The 17,863-nt window shown below is 36.6% G+C and overlaps 1 protein-coding gene across 6 annotated transcripts in view; it reads left to right on the top strand.

The window, feature by feature from the left end:
• RBPJ (recombination signal binding protein for immunoglobulin kappa J region) overlaps positions 1 to 17,863 on the top strand; it is a 233,712-nt gene that overhangs the window by 184,231 nt on the left and 31,618 nt on the right. For all 6 annotated transcript variants that reach the window (XM_005666567.3, XM_005666568.3, XM_003356884.5 and 3 more), the window contains one exon: positions 7,583 to 7,621. In XM_005666567.3, the coding sequence (XP_005666624.1) occupies positions 7,583 to 7,621 (39 nt within the window). The remainder of the gene's footprint in view (positions 1 to 7,582; positions 7,622 to 17,863) is intronic.

Genomic DNA, 17,863 nt, shown 5'->3' on the forward strand with positions numbered 1-17,863 from the left:
ATAGAGAGATATGGATATATGTTATGTTAACATCCTTTGCCCTTTTTGGGGGGTGGGGTATGCCCACTTCTTCCATAACTTGCATTTGTGACAAACTGTGTGTGCTCTCATTAAATGACACTTTTTGCCTCTTAATAAACACTGCTTTAAAAGGCAGTGCATATGATCAAGTAAGGTGTAAGAAGGAGTTCTTAGCAAAAATTGAGTTTTTAGCAAGAACTGGTTAAGATTGGAACCTCTTTAAAGTTCTTTAAATTGTGTTATATTTTCCTTTGTAAAAGTATATGTTTTTCATAAGGGTGTGGATTTCTTTATTTGAGTCTGGCATATTTTTTTCTAAAATGTTTTCCCTAGTGAAATTTGCTTACTGAGCAATTTTGAGGGATAAGTTTTTAACTTGTTCGTTTTTCTTTTAAGCCACGTATATTCTATATATGTGTGCCTGGCTTTAATCGATGTCTAGATATTGCAGTTTTATTTTGCTCTTTACCTAACTGTGACTTAATTAGTAATGAATAAAACATCTGTCAAGTTATATAATACATCCTGGAGTAAAATGGAATGTTTGCTACTGCCTGCTATTATCATTAATAATTGTGTGAAGGTGAGTTTGTTTGTGTGTGTTGTTTTATAAATGTACTTGTGAAAAGGGGATGAAATTGTAGATCTCATTTCCTCATTCAAAATTAATGCTACTAACTGGGCGGCTCTGTCGGGGTGGGGGGGCCATGGCTGGGAGGTGCTACACTCTATTCCTAATTGTACATGTAGATTTAAAAAACTTTTTGTTAATACAAATGATGCTTTATTGAATATCTTTGTATGCATATTTTTGCATAACCACAGTTATCCACCTATATAACATTTTTCCAGAATAAAAATGGCTAGGAATTCAAAAGAATTGTATATCTTAATTCAAGACATTGCGAAATGTCTTCCAAAAATATTACATAAACTTAAACTCCCAGCAGTGCATGAGAGTTCCTGTTTCTCCACTTGTACATCAGCACTGGGTATTATCAAACTTTAAATCTACTGTAAAGATTCTTAAATGATTATTATAAGAGTGTTTGACACTGATGGTCACTTCCAATGAATGTTTTTTGATACATTTGTTACCACTGCTAGGTTCTGTGGAAGTTAGGGTCAGGCTAGCAACTTGATCAGAGGATTAGTGGTTCTCTGATAGTGCCCTTTTTTGTTTTGATATAATGTCAATTTACAGAAAAATTGCAAGAATATTACAAAGAAGTTCAGCCACATACTTCAGTCATTAATATTTTACCACACTTGCATTATCCCCCTGTGTATCTACACACACACACACACACACACACACACACACATACTCTTTCCCTGAACCATTTGAAGGTAAGTAGTCGTCATCCCTCTTTCTTCCTAAATACTACCTACAGTAAGTGTTTCTAAAAAATAAGGGCATCGTCTTATGTAACCCCTCTACACTTAGCAAGACCAAGGAATTAAAATTGATATAATTCTATTCTTTAACCTACCATTTTTTGCTGATTTTGTCAGTGGTTTAAATAATGTCCTTTTATAGCAGAAGTAAATTCTGGATAATCTTATATTCAGTAGTCATACATCTAATCTCTTTTAGACCGGGCAAGCTCCTCAGTGTTTTAGTTGTCTTTCATAACATTGATGTTTTAAAAGCATAGTCCATTTATTTTGTTGACTGTTCCACAATTTAGGTGTGTTATGTTTCCTTATGCTTAGATTCAGGTTCTATATTTTTTTTGTCAGTGATATCACAGAGGTGATAGTATTAGGCATCATGTTAGGAGACATTTGATGTCACTTTGTTCCAGTCATTCTCTTGATGGAGTAGACTGCCCAATGTCGTATTGCTCCCTCTCTTTGAGGCTATAGATTGTAAGAGATACTTTTCATATAAGATCTTCATATGCGATGTTAATGGGTGCCAGCATTCTCATGGTTAGTTAATAAATGTGATGTTTTAGGAGAATACGTCATGCCTTGATTATCTTTGTCACAGTAGCCAAGATCACTAGTCACACTTTAATAAGTTTTGAGCATAGTTCTAAAGGTAAGAGTAGGTTCAAAATAGAAATTGAAGTGCCACAAAGGGCGGTGTATCTTGCTCAAAGTTATGCGACTTATTATGTAGTCTGTTTTTTGCCATAGATACAGAATGAATAAGCTTTTAGAAGTAAAAATAAGGTACGCATTTACTTGAAGTGTATTTTCTAATTGGTCAATTATTAATCTTTTCAAGCATGAATAGGTACATTATTTAAATTGTTTTTATAAATTATGTAAATGAACATCTTTGAACATACATCATCATCCATTTGTCCTAATTGCATGTAAGTTCCCTAAGGGTATGGATCTTGTCTCTTGTTCACTGATGTGCTTGGTACGCACTAGGTGAATGAATGAATCGGGGATGAGGACAGAATGTTCTCTGTAGCCCTTTATAATTAGCCTCTTCTACTTTTTTGTAAATTACTAAACAGCTTCCTAGTACCATTTGCTTTGTTTTTTCATATTGTATGTTAGCATAGAATATAATAACAGTGTATATCACCTATTTGTTTCCTTCTGCTGGTGGAATGACCAAGTATAGATTGTTGAGGGTAGGAATCAGGTTTTCTAATTTTTCAATCAAATGTTATTTAAAATTTCACCATCTTAAATCATGGTTCAAAAAGTGTTTCTTGTGTTAATTTCTTTTAATATCATTTCTGCATTAAGCAGGAAATTTGTGAAATACAGAAAAATATAGGAAATTACTTTTAGTTCTACACCCAAGGGAAGAATAGTTTCCCACATGATTTAAGCTTGCTTTTCCAGCCGGCTCTATGTTTTAAAAATTGAAGTTCTAATAATGTTACTAGATAGTATTCTAGCAATGTAATTACTAAGTTCTCTACTCAAAAAAGTTTTTTTGGAGTTCCCGTCATGGCTCAGTGGTTAACGAATCCAACTAGGAACTGTGAGGTTGCGGGTTCAATCCCTGACCTCACTCAGTGGGTTAAGGATCTGGCGTTGCCATGAGCTGTGGTGTAGGTTGTAGATGTGACTCGGATCTGGCTTTGCTGTGGCTCTGGCGTAGGCTGGCAGCTATAGCTCCGATTGGACCCCTAGTCAGGGAACCTCCATATGCCGTGGATGCGGCCCTAGAAAAAGAGAAAAGAAAAAAAAAAGAAAAAAAAAGTTTTTTCTCATCTTTCTGCACCCTGTTTTTGATTTTTGACTTGGTTTTCTCATGTGGAGTATCTGTTAGCTAGAAAAGGTATGAGGATGATGAAGTTTTGATAATTTTTATCATGTTTATCCTCAATATGTTTGTGGTCATATACTTCCTTTAATGGATTGGTTGATATAGAAGGAAATGTATCTGTTATGGGAGAAAGTAATATGGCATCTCCACCATGAGCAAAAAAGAAGTGCGTAAAGTATATGCAGTTTTGTTTTTTTTTTTAACTCATTTGAAAATTGTGATGGGTTGGAAAATATGTGGGAACCTCAATACTATGTTTAATGATTGATGACAACTTTTAAAAAATCCTCTGCCAGTTATATGAAAATAGATTTAGCTATAGTAATGAACATTTTCCCTAGCATTCTCTATTTTGAATAAAAGATCATTGTTATCTTAAGAAGAAAAAGTTAGTGAAGTTAAGGTAAGATGTATTTGCTAGCCAGAAATTATACTTAGGACAATATGCTTTGGAGAATGTACGTTTTCTTGGGCCATAGTATTAATATGAGCGTTACTAAGTAATGATGGCACATATTGTTCTTCAGTCCCAGACTGAGGGAGAAATGTACAGAATAGAAGAAGAAAAGAACATTAGTATAATGAACTTTGTATAAGCTCACTTTTGCTTATTACTTAAAAGTCCAGAATCGTAACTTTTTTCCTTTAAATATATAGCAAGATTATAACCTTTCATCAAAACTATGCTTTATGTAGTATGTACAAAATTTGAGACACATACTCACGCAAGTGAGATATTGACCACCCACAATATCAAATAGATAAATTGGATAACAGTGATTCTTTGTTTTAATGAGAAATTAACTCAATATTTCATAAACTCAAAAGTGTCCCTAGGGCACTTAAGGATTTTTTTTTCTTTTTTTGCATTGTTAAATATATTGTGCACCTGTTATGAAAAGTGTCTTACAGAAGAGTGGTCTAAACTTGATTGATCCAACTTATTTCTAATTCTGTTAACACATATGTCAATAGACATCTTGTTTTAAAAATAAAGATAAAAAGGAATTCCCTCTCAGCCTGGTGGTTAAGGAGTTGGCATTGCCATTGCTGTGACTCGGGTTTGAGCTCTTGCCTGGGAACTTTCACATGCTGCAGGCATGGCTCAACAAATGAAGAAACAAAAAAGCACAAGTAAAGATTAAAAATGGTACCAGCCTATTTCATCATTCCCTACTGCAAAAGGGAGAGATAGAACTTAATCTTTAAATTATAATCACTCTCTGAGTAATTGATAGCTGATTGTTGTCATTTCTGCTGAAAAGTGTTATTTTGATTGCATAAAATAAATACTACCTCATGAATTTTCTTGAGTTACTCATGTTGAAAGTGGACCTCTTTTCTGCAGTAGGTAATTCTTAAAGTTTTGTGTGTTGTACATTAGATGAGCAGAGGAAAATGTATCCTGATAAGTGTAGGATGCATATAGTCCCTTGGTACATGACAGTTTTAAATATTTAGACCTATGATTTTCTATTAAGTTATTAGTATTTAGTTCACTTGTGAGCTTGAGAAATATGCATTGTGAACCTACTAAACACTCTGATGAATTTTCTCAGAAAACCCATTTTCTTATTCTTCCATTCTAATAGATATAGTAACCATTAATTTGGGTGAAGTTAATAGGAATGTAATGGCATATGCATTAAAGAGAGGATTGAAATTGCACATAACAGCTATTGGAGATTCTTTATTATATACCAAAGAAGCAATTTAATCTTAATAATTTTTATAAGATTTCTGGCCTTCGGATGGCACGTAGGTAGAATACTGCATTATTTTGAAATGATGTTCAACCTCATCAGGCAAATTGCTGAGTTATCTTGCTCAGGTTTTGTTTTGTTTTCTTTTCTTTTCTTTTTTCTTTTTTTTTTTTTTTGCTGTGCCCACAGCCTGCCGAAGTTGCCAGGCTTGGCAACCTGTGCCACAGCAGCAACCCAGTGCTATAACCACACTGGGGCCTTACCCTGCTGCACCACAAGAGAAATCCCTTGCTCATGTTTTCTTTGGGAGCAGGAGTGATGTTGTATAAGCAGCTATATGATTGTTGCCTATCAAATGGGTAGTTCCAAGAAAGAATGTAGACAGTTTTTTTTTTTTTTTTTTTTTTTTTTTAGGGCTGCACCCGCGGCATGTGGAGCTTCCCAGGCTAGGGGTCTAATCGAAGCTACAGCTGCCGGCTTGCACCGCAGCCACAGCAATGCCAGATCCGAGCCTTGTCTGCCACCTACACCACAGCTCACAGCAATGACGGATCCTTAACCCACTGAGTGAGGCCAGGGATCGAACCTACAACCTCATGGTTCCTAGTCGGATTCGTTTCCACTGTGCCACGACGGGAACTCCCCTAGACAGATGTTTTAATCAACATTCAATTGTTGCTCATCAAATTTTGAAAGTATTTCAGAGCATCAAGAAACAAAATTTGCATTTGAATTTTAAGTCTAGTGAATCTCTTACTAGTCGTGTCATAAGCCTATGTTAAACTTTGTATTAGATCCCAATGGATGCTTGATGGTTGGAGTTAATTAGCTAGTGCAAAGGGTGGTTTTTTTTCATGATAAGGATAATTTTATCCTTTTTGTTTATCGGGTCTCTTTCTAAAATGTTCACCATTTTAAGCCCTTAGGTAGATTCTGGCTCCACCTAACTTTGCTTCTCTTTATAAAGTATAACTCTGCATACACATATATACACACACACACATATGTATGTGTGTATGTGTATATATATGTGTGTGTGTGTGTATGAAGAAGTAATTTAAAGACTATCTTAAACTTTTGGGGTTTTGTAAAATATTCTGTATCCAACTTAGTGGGATAGTTTTATTTTAATCATATGCTGCAGTGGTACATTTAATCAGTCTCAAAGGTTCAAAAAAATCTTACCTGTTGAAAAAAGATTCAGGAGTACATTTTTGCCTTTAAACCCTATTTGGAATTCACGTCATGTATTAGCCAGTAGTTCACTGTTTTAAAACCTACAGTCTTCAGCAGACTTGCTTATATTACTCCTTAATCATTGTGTTTAAAATGGAACATCCTATAGGATAAAAACCAAAGAGAACTACTTTTTTTTTTTTACGTTTCAGAATTTATTTGGTTTCCCTTTATGATTATATATGTTTACAATTTTGGCTAAATGTTTTATTTATTTTCATTGAACTATAGTTGATTTACAGTGTTATGTTAATTTCTGGTATACAGCAAAGTGGAGAATTACTTATTAATTCTTCTGACAAAAGATTATTGGATTTTTTTTGCTCATTTTTGGGTGCTGTTTCAACAAAAGCCACATTTCAGTATTTCAGGGTTAACTAAAATACCAAAGCATTCAGTCACAGATACCCATTGCTTATAAATTGAGTTAATAAGCAATGTCATATAGCATTAAATTATTCAACAAAATTAACTGTATGGGATTTTAAGACTTTTGTCATCAGAGTTAATAATTATGGGAAATACCACAAATGTAGAGAAGTCTTTTAAGTCAAATTAGGTCTCACAGCCTCTAGCTGTGATTATGAACAATTCATTTAACCTATTTATAACTGCAGTTTTGCTTACAAAAGAAAGTAAATAGTGATTATAAAATGAACAGTAAGACATTCAGTTCCACAGTTAAAGCCCTAGAGTCAGTAGTACCCTTATTGTTGGTATCTTTCAAGAAAATTGTATGTGTATATAAACATATGCCTGTCTTTTTGCTTTTCATAGTCTGGCATCATACTCTGCCATTGTTCTTTTAACCGTAGATCTTCTTCCAGGTATCTCTGGAAGGAACCTTCTGTCTTCCTCTAATCAGTGTGGCATATGCTCAGAGTGGATGTGTCAGGCCTACTTGGGGTGTGTTGGTTTTATTTAGGAACAGTTTTAATGTATTTTGTTATTAATGGGTATAGGTGTTTACTAGAGGATTTCTTTTCTTTTTTTTTTTTTTGGTCTTTTTTAGGGCCGCACCCATGGCGTATAGAAGTTCCCAAGCGAGGGGTCAGATCAGAGCTACAGCTGCTGGTCTACACCACAGCCACAGGAATGTGGGCTCTGAGCCTCAGCTGTGACCTGCACCACAGGTCATGGCAGCGCTTGATCCCTAGCCTGACTGAGTGAGGCCAGGGATCAGACCTGCGTCCTCATGGATACAAGTCAGATTCGTTTCCCCTGAGCCTTGATTGGAACTCCGAGGATTTCTTTTGATACTGGTCTTTAGTAGGGTTGATGTCTTAAGTCATGAAGGAGATTTCGTGGTACCTAAAAAGCTTACTGTGGAGTGTGTCATATAGCCTATTTAATTTTTTTTCTTTTTTTTTTTCCCTAGAAAATTTGGTGAGCGGCCTCCACCTAAACGACTTACTAGGTAAGCATTATATAAGTCTTTCACCCAAACATTTGAAAAGTGTTAGAACCTGTCATTTTGCAAACTATATTAGGTGTTTAGAAGTTACTCAGATAAGGATATTTGGATCATAAGCTTATTCCCATCCTCCTTTCCCCACATCTCTCCCCTTTCTCCTACTCCCCAAAAACAGGATGAAAGGATACAGTTCAATGGGGAAAATGAAACCTTTTAAGAATTAATATTGCATATTATATAGTTAATATAACAAGGGCTACAATAGTTTCCTATATCTAGCTTCATTAGCCAGTCACAGTTTGTTGTTTACAGATAGGACTTGAAAGATACTTCAATGCTTTTAGAAAATAATTTTAAAGAAAACAAAGATTGTGTTCATTTTTAATGAGACTGTAAATATACTCTGTTCTAATTATATAATTTTGTAGTATATATATATATATATACACACACACACACAAATGTTAAATGTAAAAGTATTAGTCTTGAAAATGATTTTTAAAATTTCTAACAGTCAGTGGTTGTAAAATAAAAAGACATTCAGTTCCACAGTTAACAGTCCTAGAGTTAATGCTACTCTGTGTTGTTAGTATCTTTCAAGAACATTGTGTGCATATATAAACATATTGCCTGTCTTTTTTTTTTTTTAAGTCTGGCATCATACATCTACCATTGTTCTGTTAACTGTAGATCTTTTCCCTTGTTCTCTTTAGGGTCTCCATAGTTTTCCATTGTCTTTACACGGCTCTTGACTTAATATTTCACATTGCTGGCCGTTTGGGTTATTTCCACATTATTACTATTATTAAAAAAGCTGTTTCAGAGTTCCTGTCGTGGCTCAGTGGTTAACGAATGAGGTTGCGGGTTCGATCCTTGGCCTCGCTCAGTGGATTAAGGATCCGGCATTGCCATGAGCTGTGGTGTAGGTCTGTAGGTCGCAGATCCAGCTCAGATCCCACGTTGCTATGGCTGCGGCATAGGCCGGTGGCTGCAGCTCCAATTAGATCCATAGCCTGGGAACTTCCATGTGCTGCAGGTGCGGCCCTAGAAAAGACAAAAAAAAAAGCGGTTTCACTCAAAGAATGATGGGCACATGCCAGAAGAACCCACAAAGGGAGCTAGTTTGAAGAGGTTTCTTTTGGCCCAATCGTGGGCACTTTGGTCATCAAAATAAATGACAGTTTAGAAGTCTGCACTGAGTTAAGTAAATGGAGCAGAGAGGATAGCTTTTCTTTACAGAAGAATTCTACCTAATAAACGTAGGAGGAATGATGGTACTAGGAAACCACACTTTGGCAGCCACTATAGTTATTACTATAGTGGTTTCAGGCAAAAATCATCATTGAATACTTAAACTACTGGTTTAAAGTCTGATGAGAAACAAAGTGTTTTATAGTCTCTAAGCGTATCCACACAAATTATGTGTTAATTATAAAGTGAAAAATAGTAACATGACAGTGAAGACACTTGGCAGACACCACCTTAATTAAGTGATCTAAATTAACATCACCAATAATGGACAAATAATATTATATGCATCCTGAGGATACAATATCACTTTTGTAGTGATTCTTGCCAAAAGTGCATAAGCTAAGTCTAAGCATACGGAAACATCAGACAGACACAGATAGAAGGACATTCTATAAAATAAATGGCGTTTACTCTTCAAAATTTTTGAGATCACGGAAAATAGACTGAGGAGTATTGGAGAAAGGAGACCAAAAAGACAGGACAGCTAAGTTAAACACGACAAATTCAACTAAACCTAGACCAGAACAAAATGTTTCTTGTGCCCTAAAGCTGGACTCCACAAATGTTTTCTGTAGCAGGCCAGGTAATAAATGTGGTAGGCTTTTTGCGGGCACATTGAGACTTTTCATTGTGACTTTTCAGCTCTGTTCTTGTATCTCCAAATCAGCCATAGACAATAGGTAGATGAACAAAGTATCCATGTTCCAGTTCAACTTAATTTAAACAAATGGAACTGGTGGCTATTCTGATTCGGCCTGAAGGCAACAGTTTCTCAACATTGCTCTGCACCCCCACCCCATAAAGGACCTTAGAGGGACAGTTGGAGATACTTGAATACAATTTGTAGATGAGGATACTCTACCAATGATAATTGCATTATGATTGTGTAAGAGAATATTGTCTGTTTTTAGGAAATAAGTATTTTGGGTGAAGGGGCTTTATGTCTATAAAATATGCTCTTAAATGGCTTTATAAACAATATACAGTGTGGTGAAATGTTAACATTTGGAGAGTCCAGGGGAAATGGGGACTAGGAATTGTTTGTACTACTTTCGCAACTTTTCTGTATGTATGTCTGAAACTACTTCACAATTTAAAAAAAAATTTAAGGCATTATGTAAATATTTCAGATCATGTGGGCTGGGGAAGCGTAACTTACCTCACAGGTCCATTTAAATGTATTTTCAGTTACTTGTTTATATGTATATCTTGAAGAAATTCTAATTGAAACTGTTTAATTCATATTATAGGCATTTTAAAAATTAAAATTTAATAGATAAATATTTTATTACCAGCATCAATAGATTGGAGTAATTCCTAATGATAAAATATATTTTGATGAGTAAATTAATTACTCCCATAAAAATAACAATACAACGACAACAAAATCATATATGGAAATTTTCTTTTCCTTAAATATGTACAATAATACAGTAAGATCCATTTACTTTATCTTTTATTTTCTGTTTACCCTTTAAGCAGTTTCCCCTGTTTGGAAAATTTTAGTAGCTTTTAGGACTTCTGCTTCTGGTCAAGATAGAGTAATAGGGACTGGAATTACTCTCTGGCCTGAAACACCTAAAAACCTGGACAAAATATATGAAACAGCAGTTTTTAAGATATTGAACGGCAGGCGAGAAAGGTCAATAATCCTTGAGAGACCAGAGCTAAATGAGAGGAGCCCTCCAATTGCCCCAGCTTAGTGTCTAGAGAAAGTTTTCCTACACATGATGCAAGGAGAAGGAATCTAGGTGGGGCCTAGGAAGCACCTTGAGTTGTGAAGGTAGAACTGGGAATGTAGGGAGACTAAGGTGGCCAGAAATCTAAGGGGAGAGAATGGGGAGGAAAGAGTTGTGCAGAATTCCAGAGATCTGCGGAGGGTTCTTTCTAGTCTTGAGCTGAGGATTGATCAGCCACAGTTGGAAGGAAAAACAAGCTAAAGAGTTAGAGGAAAGACTTTCTAAAGCTCCCTCAATACTATGAATTGTGCCTGTTACCAGCAGCCATACCAGGGAAGAAAAATCTCATAATTCACAGTGCATCAACTCAACTCAAGTATTCAGGAAGGTTTTGTTTCAGTAGTGGTGCAGAAAGAATAATTAGGCCTAGACTAAATGCTGTTTTGATTTTACCTAACAGACTTAAAAGCAAGATTGAAAGGATCAAACTCTTTCCAAGTAACTTAACTGTGTACTCAAAGTTTAAGAATATTTAAAGGAATAGGAAAATATCCAGTACTCAACAAGGTAGTAAAATTCATTGTATCTTAACATTTGATCACAATAACCAGTTATAAAAAGAAGCAGGAGAATATGATTCATAATGAGAAAACAACCCAGAAATGATACAGATGTTAGAATTAGACAAAGACATTAAAATATTTATTATATTTGCTTTATGTTGACGAAGCCAAGATCAGTAGTGTGCAAAATTTTTGTTAAGGAGTAAAATGGTATATATTTTAATTTTTATGGCCCAACATCCGCCGTTGTAACTGCTCAGCTCTGTTATAGCACAGAAGCGGCCATAGACAGTGTGTAAACCAATGGGCATTTCTGTATTCTGGATGTAACTTTGGTTCTAAAATAGATGGTGGCTTGAATTTGGCCTCCAGGCTGTAATTGCAGATCCCTGAGCTAGAGGAGAAATTGACCAAGTTAAATAGAGGACATGGAAGATAAAAAAAGGGGAGAGAGAGCAAAATCTAATGTCAAGAGACAAAAACTAAATTATTTAAATGAAAAAATACACTTGACGGGATTAATTACAGAGGTATACTGTTGAAGAAAAAATTGGTAAACTTGAAGGCCTAGCAATAGAAACTATCCAAAATGAAGTACATAGAGAAAATGTCTGGTAAAAAGGTCATTAATGACTGTGGCTTATGTTCACGTGGACCACTATACAGTAACTGGAGTCATTGAAGGAGAAGGTATGACTGAAAGCATATACGAAGACATGATGGCTGAAAATTTTCTAAATTTGGTGAAAACTATAAAACCATAGTTCCAAGAAACTCAGAGAATCCCAAGTGCAAAACCTCATTTTTGAAGGTGAAGCACATCATCATCAAATTGCATAAAGTCAGTGATAAAGGGAAAAGGTTAAAAGCAGCAGAGAAAAACAATAAATTATATATAGAGGAACAAACATAGATAAGAATGACAGGAAGTTCCCTTTGTGGCTCAGCGAGTTAAGAACCCAACATAGTATCAGTGAGGATGTGGGTTCAATCCCTGTCCTCACTCAGTGGGTTAAAGCTCTGGCATTGCTGCAAGCTGTGGCATAGGTCACAGATGTGGCTTGGGTCCAGTGTTGCTGTGACTGTGGTGTAGGCTGGCAGTTGAAGCTCTGATTTAACCCCTGGCCTGGGAACTTCCATATGCTGCAGGTGTGGCCTTTTTTTATTTAAAAAAAAAAAAAAAAAAAAAAAGGATGACAAAGGTTTTTCATCTGAAACCTTGCCAGGGAGAAGACAGTGGAGTGAGAGCTTTTAAGTACTCAAGGAGGAAAAATACGGCAATCTAGAATTCTGTACCCAGCGAAAAGGCAAAATAAAAGACCTTTTTAGACATAAGAAACTGAAAAGGAATTAATCACAAACATCCCTGTGCTACAAGAAATGTTAAATCCTTTAAGCCACTGGATAATCATACCAAATAGAAATCTGATACTATACAAATAACAGGTATCAAGAATGAGAAAAGTGGGAGTTCCCGTCGTGGCGCAGTGGTTAACGAATCCGACTAGGAACCATGAGGTTGCAGGTTCGATCCCTGCCCTTGCTCAGTGGGTTAACGATCCGGCGTTGCCGTGAACTGTGGTGTAGGTTGCAGACGCGGCTCGGATCCCGAGTTGCTGTGCCTCTGGCTAGGCTGGTGGCTACAGCTCCGATTTGACCCCTAGCCTGGGAACTTCCATATGCCGTGGGAGCTGCCCAAGAAATAGCAAAAAGACAAAAAAAAAAAAAAAAAAGAATGAGAAAAGTGGAGTTCCCACTGTGGCTCAGTGGATTAAGAATCCGACGACTGCAACAGCTCACGTTGATATGGATGTGCAGGTTTGATCTCTGGCTGGGCGCAGTGAATTAAAGGATCCAGTTTTGCTGCAGCTGCAGTGTAGGTTGCAGCTGCAGCTCAAATTCAATCCCTGGCCCAATAGTTTGCATATGCTGTGGGTACAATCATTTAATTTTTTTTTTTTTAAGATTGAGAAAGGTGGAATTCCCACTGGCACAGTGGGTTAAGGATCCCAGCATTGCTGCATCTCTGCAGCTGCAGCTCACATTTGATCCCTGACCTGGGAACTTCCATATGCCAAAAAAGAAAAAATAAAGAATGAGGTGACATCACTACAGATTCTATAGATAATTTAAAAGATAACCAGTAAATATTACAAAAACTTTTGATAATAAATTCAACAACTTTTGAAGAAATGCAGATTACTTAGAAACTGCTAAAGCTTCCAAAGAAGAAACAGATAGCTAAGCTGAATAGCCTCATATATAAAGAAGTCAAACTTGTAATTCTATATTTTCCCACACAGAAAACTCCAGGCTTAGATGTTTTGCTGTTGAGTTCTACCAGACATTTGAGAAACTAATCATTGCAGTTCTATACGTACTCTTCCAGAGAATTGGAGACATTCTTCCCAGTTCATTCTGTTAGGACAGCTATGCCTGTTACCTACCACAAGTAACAAAGACTTAAAAGAAAATAAAACTATAGACTCATATCCCATATGAACACAGATGTAAAAGGTCTTATCAGTTTTTCAAAATGAGTCTTAACAGTATATTAAAGGGATAAAACACCATGACCTAATGAGATTTATCACAAATGGAAATCAGTTGACATTTCAATATATTAACAGAACAAAAAAGGAAACTCATTTGATCATCTCAGGGATTTAGAAAAGGCTTTTGATAGTCCTTATACTTCCCAACACACACAGCACACACATTTGGCCTACTGAAGTTCCCAAAAACAGTTATAAATCTGAGCTGCAGCTGTGACCTTCGCCACAGCTGCAGCAACATGGGATCCTTAGCCCACTGTGCCAGGCTGGGAATTGGACTTGCACTGTTGCAGAGACAACCCCAGATCCTTAACCCACTGTGCCACAATAGGAACTACTTTGACATTTATTCTTGATGATAATTTTCATCAGACCAGGAATAGAGAGGAATTTGCTCATTCTGCTAAAGGTTACCTGCAAACAAACTACATTAAACACCGTACTTAATTGTGAAGGGCTGAATATTTTCTCTCAAGATCATCAGTGATGCAAGGATGTCCACTCTTAACCACTTCCATTTAACATGTACTTGAGGTTCTAATTAGTACAGTATGGGCAGAAAAAGAAAATGAAAGACATCTAAATTGGAAAGAGGTAAAACTGTCTTTGTAGATATCGTGATCATCTATACAGAAAATTCTATGGAATCTTTTAAAAAAGCTGTTAGAACTAATGAGTGAGTTTAGCAGGGTGATAGGCTACATGATCCATATATTAAAAAATATGAAAATGAATTATATTTTTATACTAGTAATGAACAGTAATTGAAATTTAAAAAACAATACCATAGCATTGAAAAATAGTAATTCTCGGGGGGAAAAAAATCTGACACGAGATGTGCAAAAACTGTATACTGAAAACTACAAAACATTGCTAAGAAGTCCTTCTAAAATGTTCTTTGGGCAGTAGAGTTAGTATTGTCAAGAAGTCACTTCATTCCAGATTCGTCTATGGATTCAACGTAATCCCAATCAAAATTTCAATGGTTTGTTTTTTTTTTTTTTTTTTGGTAACAGTTGCCAGCTGTTCCTAAAATTTGTAATGGAAATGTAATAGATTTAGAATAGCTAGAACAATCTTCAAAAGTGGTCCTAATATTACCTGATTTCAAAACTTGTTTTAGCTGCATTCATTAAAGATGGTATTGGTTTAAAGGTGATACAAGTAGATCATTGTAACAGAAGCAACAGCACAGATGAATCTTAGGATAATTTGGTCAATTTTCTAACTGCATTTGTATAAGATTGTACAAAATGCAGATTAATCTGTAATAAAGCAGGTCAGTGGTTTCTCGGGGTTGGGAAGGGACAGAGGAAAAACTTGGGAATGATGGCTGTCTTTCTGGATTGTGGTGATGGTATATGCATATGGTGAAATTTACCAAATTATAAACTTGAAAATAAGTGCATTTTGTTGTATTTCAATTAAATCTCAATAAAGCTGTAAAAAATTTTTAGCAGTTTTTTATCCTTTAAAAATACATTGAAAGGAGGAGTTCCCATCATAGCTCAGTGGTTAACAAATCTGGCTAGGAACCATGAGGTTGAGGGTTCCATCCCTGGCCTTGCTCCGTGGGTTAAGGATCCGGCGTTGCTGTGAGGTGTGGTGTAGGTCGCAGACACGGCTCGAATCTGGCATTGCTGTGGCTGTGTTGTAGGCAGGCGGCTACAGCTCCAATTAGACCCCTAGCCTGGGAACCTCCATATGCTGAGGGAGTGGCTGTAGAAAAGGAAAAAAAAAAAGACAAAAAAAAAAAAAGTAAATAAAAATACATTGAAAGGAATTAGTGTAGGGTGAATTCAGGTAAGCTTTATTTCTGTTTAAAGTTCCCTGGAGGCCTAGCAGTTCTAGGATTCAGCACGGTCACTGCTTTGACCTCTAGCCAGGGAACTTCTGCATGCCGCAAGTGTGGAAAAAAAACAAAAAAAATCTCCTTTAAAGATTGCAGACTTAAGTGTTTTTACTCTTTATAATCAAAGCTAGTATAAAGCAGTTTAGCAAAACAGTTTATATAAAACAGAAAATTGGAATATAAAATCAATTCCCAATTCTGTGATAAAAATATTACTTGAATCTTGAAGTTAAAAATAAGAAAATTTCCCCTTTTGATAGTATAGCAAATTTAGGTCCCAGCTGACCCTTTTCCACTATGTTTTCCCATTTTTCCTTTAAAGAGTTTTCCCTGTTAGGAAAACTTTAGTGTCTTAAATTTGATCAAAAATATTTTTAAAGGAGTTTTATATACTTCTTTCATTGAAGTTTATGGAGGGTGGGTAGTTTAATTCAGAAAGGGTTTCTTTCCCTTAAAAGAAATCTTTTAAACCTACCCTATTCTATCCTAACCCCCATCCTCCAAATTAAGCAATATTGAAAAGGTGTGTTATTTAGAGGATGATATTTTAGATAGTGTTCTTAAAGCACAATTCTACTGATACAAAATTTAAATATGTGATTAAGGCTAGTTAAACATCATGTACTATTCAGCATTTCACTTTTTTTTTTTTTTTTTTTTTGTCTTTTTGCTATTTCTTTGGGCCGCTCCCGTGGCATATGGAGGTTCCCAGGCTTAGGGGTCGAATCGGAGCTGTAGCCACCGGCCTACGCCAGAGCCATATAGCAATGTGGGATCCGAGCCGCGTCTGCAACCTACACCACAGCTCACGGCAACTCGGATCGTTAACCCACTGAGCAAGGGCAGGGACCGAACCCGAAACCTCATGGTTCCTAGTCGGATTCGTTAACCACTGCGCCACGACGGGAACTCCAGCATTTCACTTTTTAAAAAATCCTCCATTCTATCAGATAGGAATTGAGTGTTAACTCTCCAGGGCACCCCATTCTCTTGAAATAGTCCCCTTGATGTGGCTCACAGGTACAACTGACCTGACTGGATTGAAAACCAGAGGGAAACCAGAATAACTCAGTCTTATACTGAGGTATAGAAACAAGTGTTCTTTTATTGGGAAGTCTTCTCATTTTGTCATTTAGAGCCTGATGTCATCAATGAAAATGTTAGTTGTAAGGCAAGTAGACATCGGTGTCTAGGAATGCCAGACATACCACAGAGTAGGTCTGAGCTCTGAAGTTATGACTGCAGTAAGACTGTACCGCATGCTTTTAAAAGATGTTACTCAACCTAACACCCCGTTGCGTACCGGATGACTTGGTCCTGTTGTCAATAACCAAAAAGTTATTACTGGCATTTTGGAGACCCTTGCGTTGTGAGCACCTTGCAAAGGCATGCAGTCTTAACTTTGTTCACAGCAACACTCCAGACTGGTGTCCATTAACTCATGCTTTTAATTGAATTTGTTTAGTATCGGGGGATTTCATGTACAAGGTTCATTTCTTTAAGATTTGGTCTAATTATTGAAACTGTGTTGTTTTCTCTGCTCAGAAAACCTTTTCTCTATCACTTGGATAAACTTTTTTTTTTTTTTAAAGCCCTTTCTCTTGCTGCTCTCACTACCACACCTCTCTGTTGTCATTGTACCTGTTCATACCTCCATTACTGCCCTGATCAAACTGGAAGAACTCAGTTTCTGGAGCTCTTTCTTGACTTGCTTTGGAGGTTGCACTAGAGTAAGAAGTAATAACTTCCCGAGGTCATGGTTAAGAAATTGCTTCCATATCTGTTGTCCACCTCAGTGTGGGTTATATTTATTTTGTAAATATTCCTGTATTAATTTTGGGATTCTCTTGTTTTTTTTTTTTTTTGTCTTTTGTCTTTTTTGTTGTTGTTGTTGTTGTTGCTATTTCTTGGGCCGCTCCCGCGGCATATGGAGGTTCCCAGGCTAGGGGTTGAATTGGAGCTGTAGCCACCGGCCTACGCCAGAGCCACAGCAACGCGGGATCCGAGCCGCGTCTGCAACCTACACCACAGCTCACGGCAACGCGGGATCGTTAACCCACTGAGCAAGGGCGGGGACCGAACCCGCAACCTCATGGTTCCTAGTCGGATTCGTTAACCACTGCGCCACGACGGGAACTCCGGATTCTCTTGTTTTTGAGGAGGCCCCTGTTTTTTTCTTTTGAATGTTTTCTTTCTTATTCATAGCATGCAGTTTTGAGAAGCATCTTATCTCCTTGGGGGAAAAACAAAGATCTTGGTGTGGTTTAATAGTTGGGAAAATACCCGCTCTTAATACTGGGTAGTCCTGCAGTTGGTTTCACTTTATTTGATCTGGTTTCACTAAA

This window comes from Sus scrofa, chromosome 8, assembly GCF_000003025.6.
Source record: "Sus scrofa isolate TJ Tabasco breed Duroc chromosome 8, Sscrofa11.1, whole genome shotgun sequence".
NCBI classification, from domain to species: Eukaryota; Metazoa; Chordata; class Mammalia; order Artiodactyla; family Suidae; genus Sus; species Sus scrofa.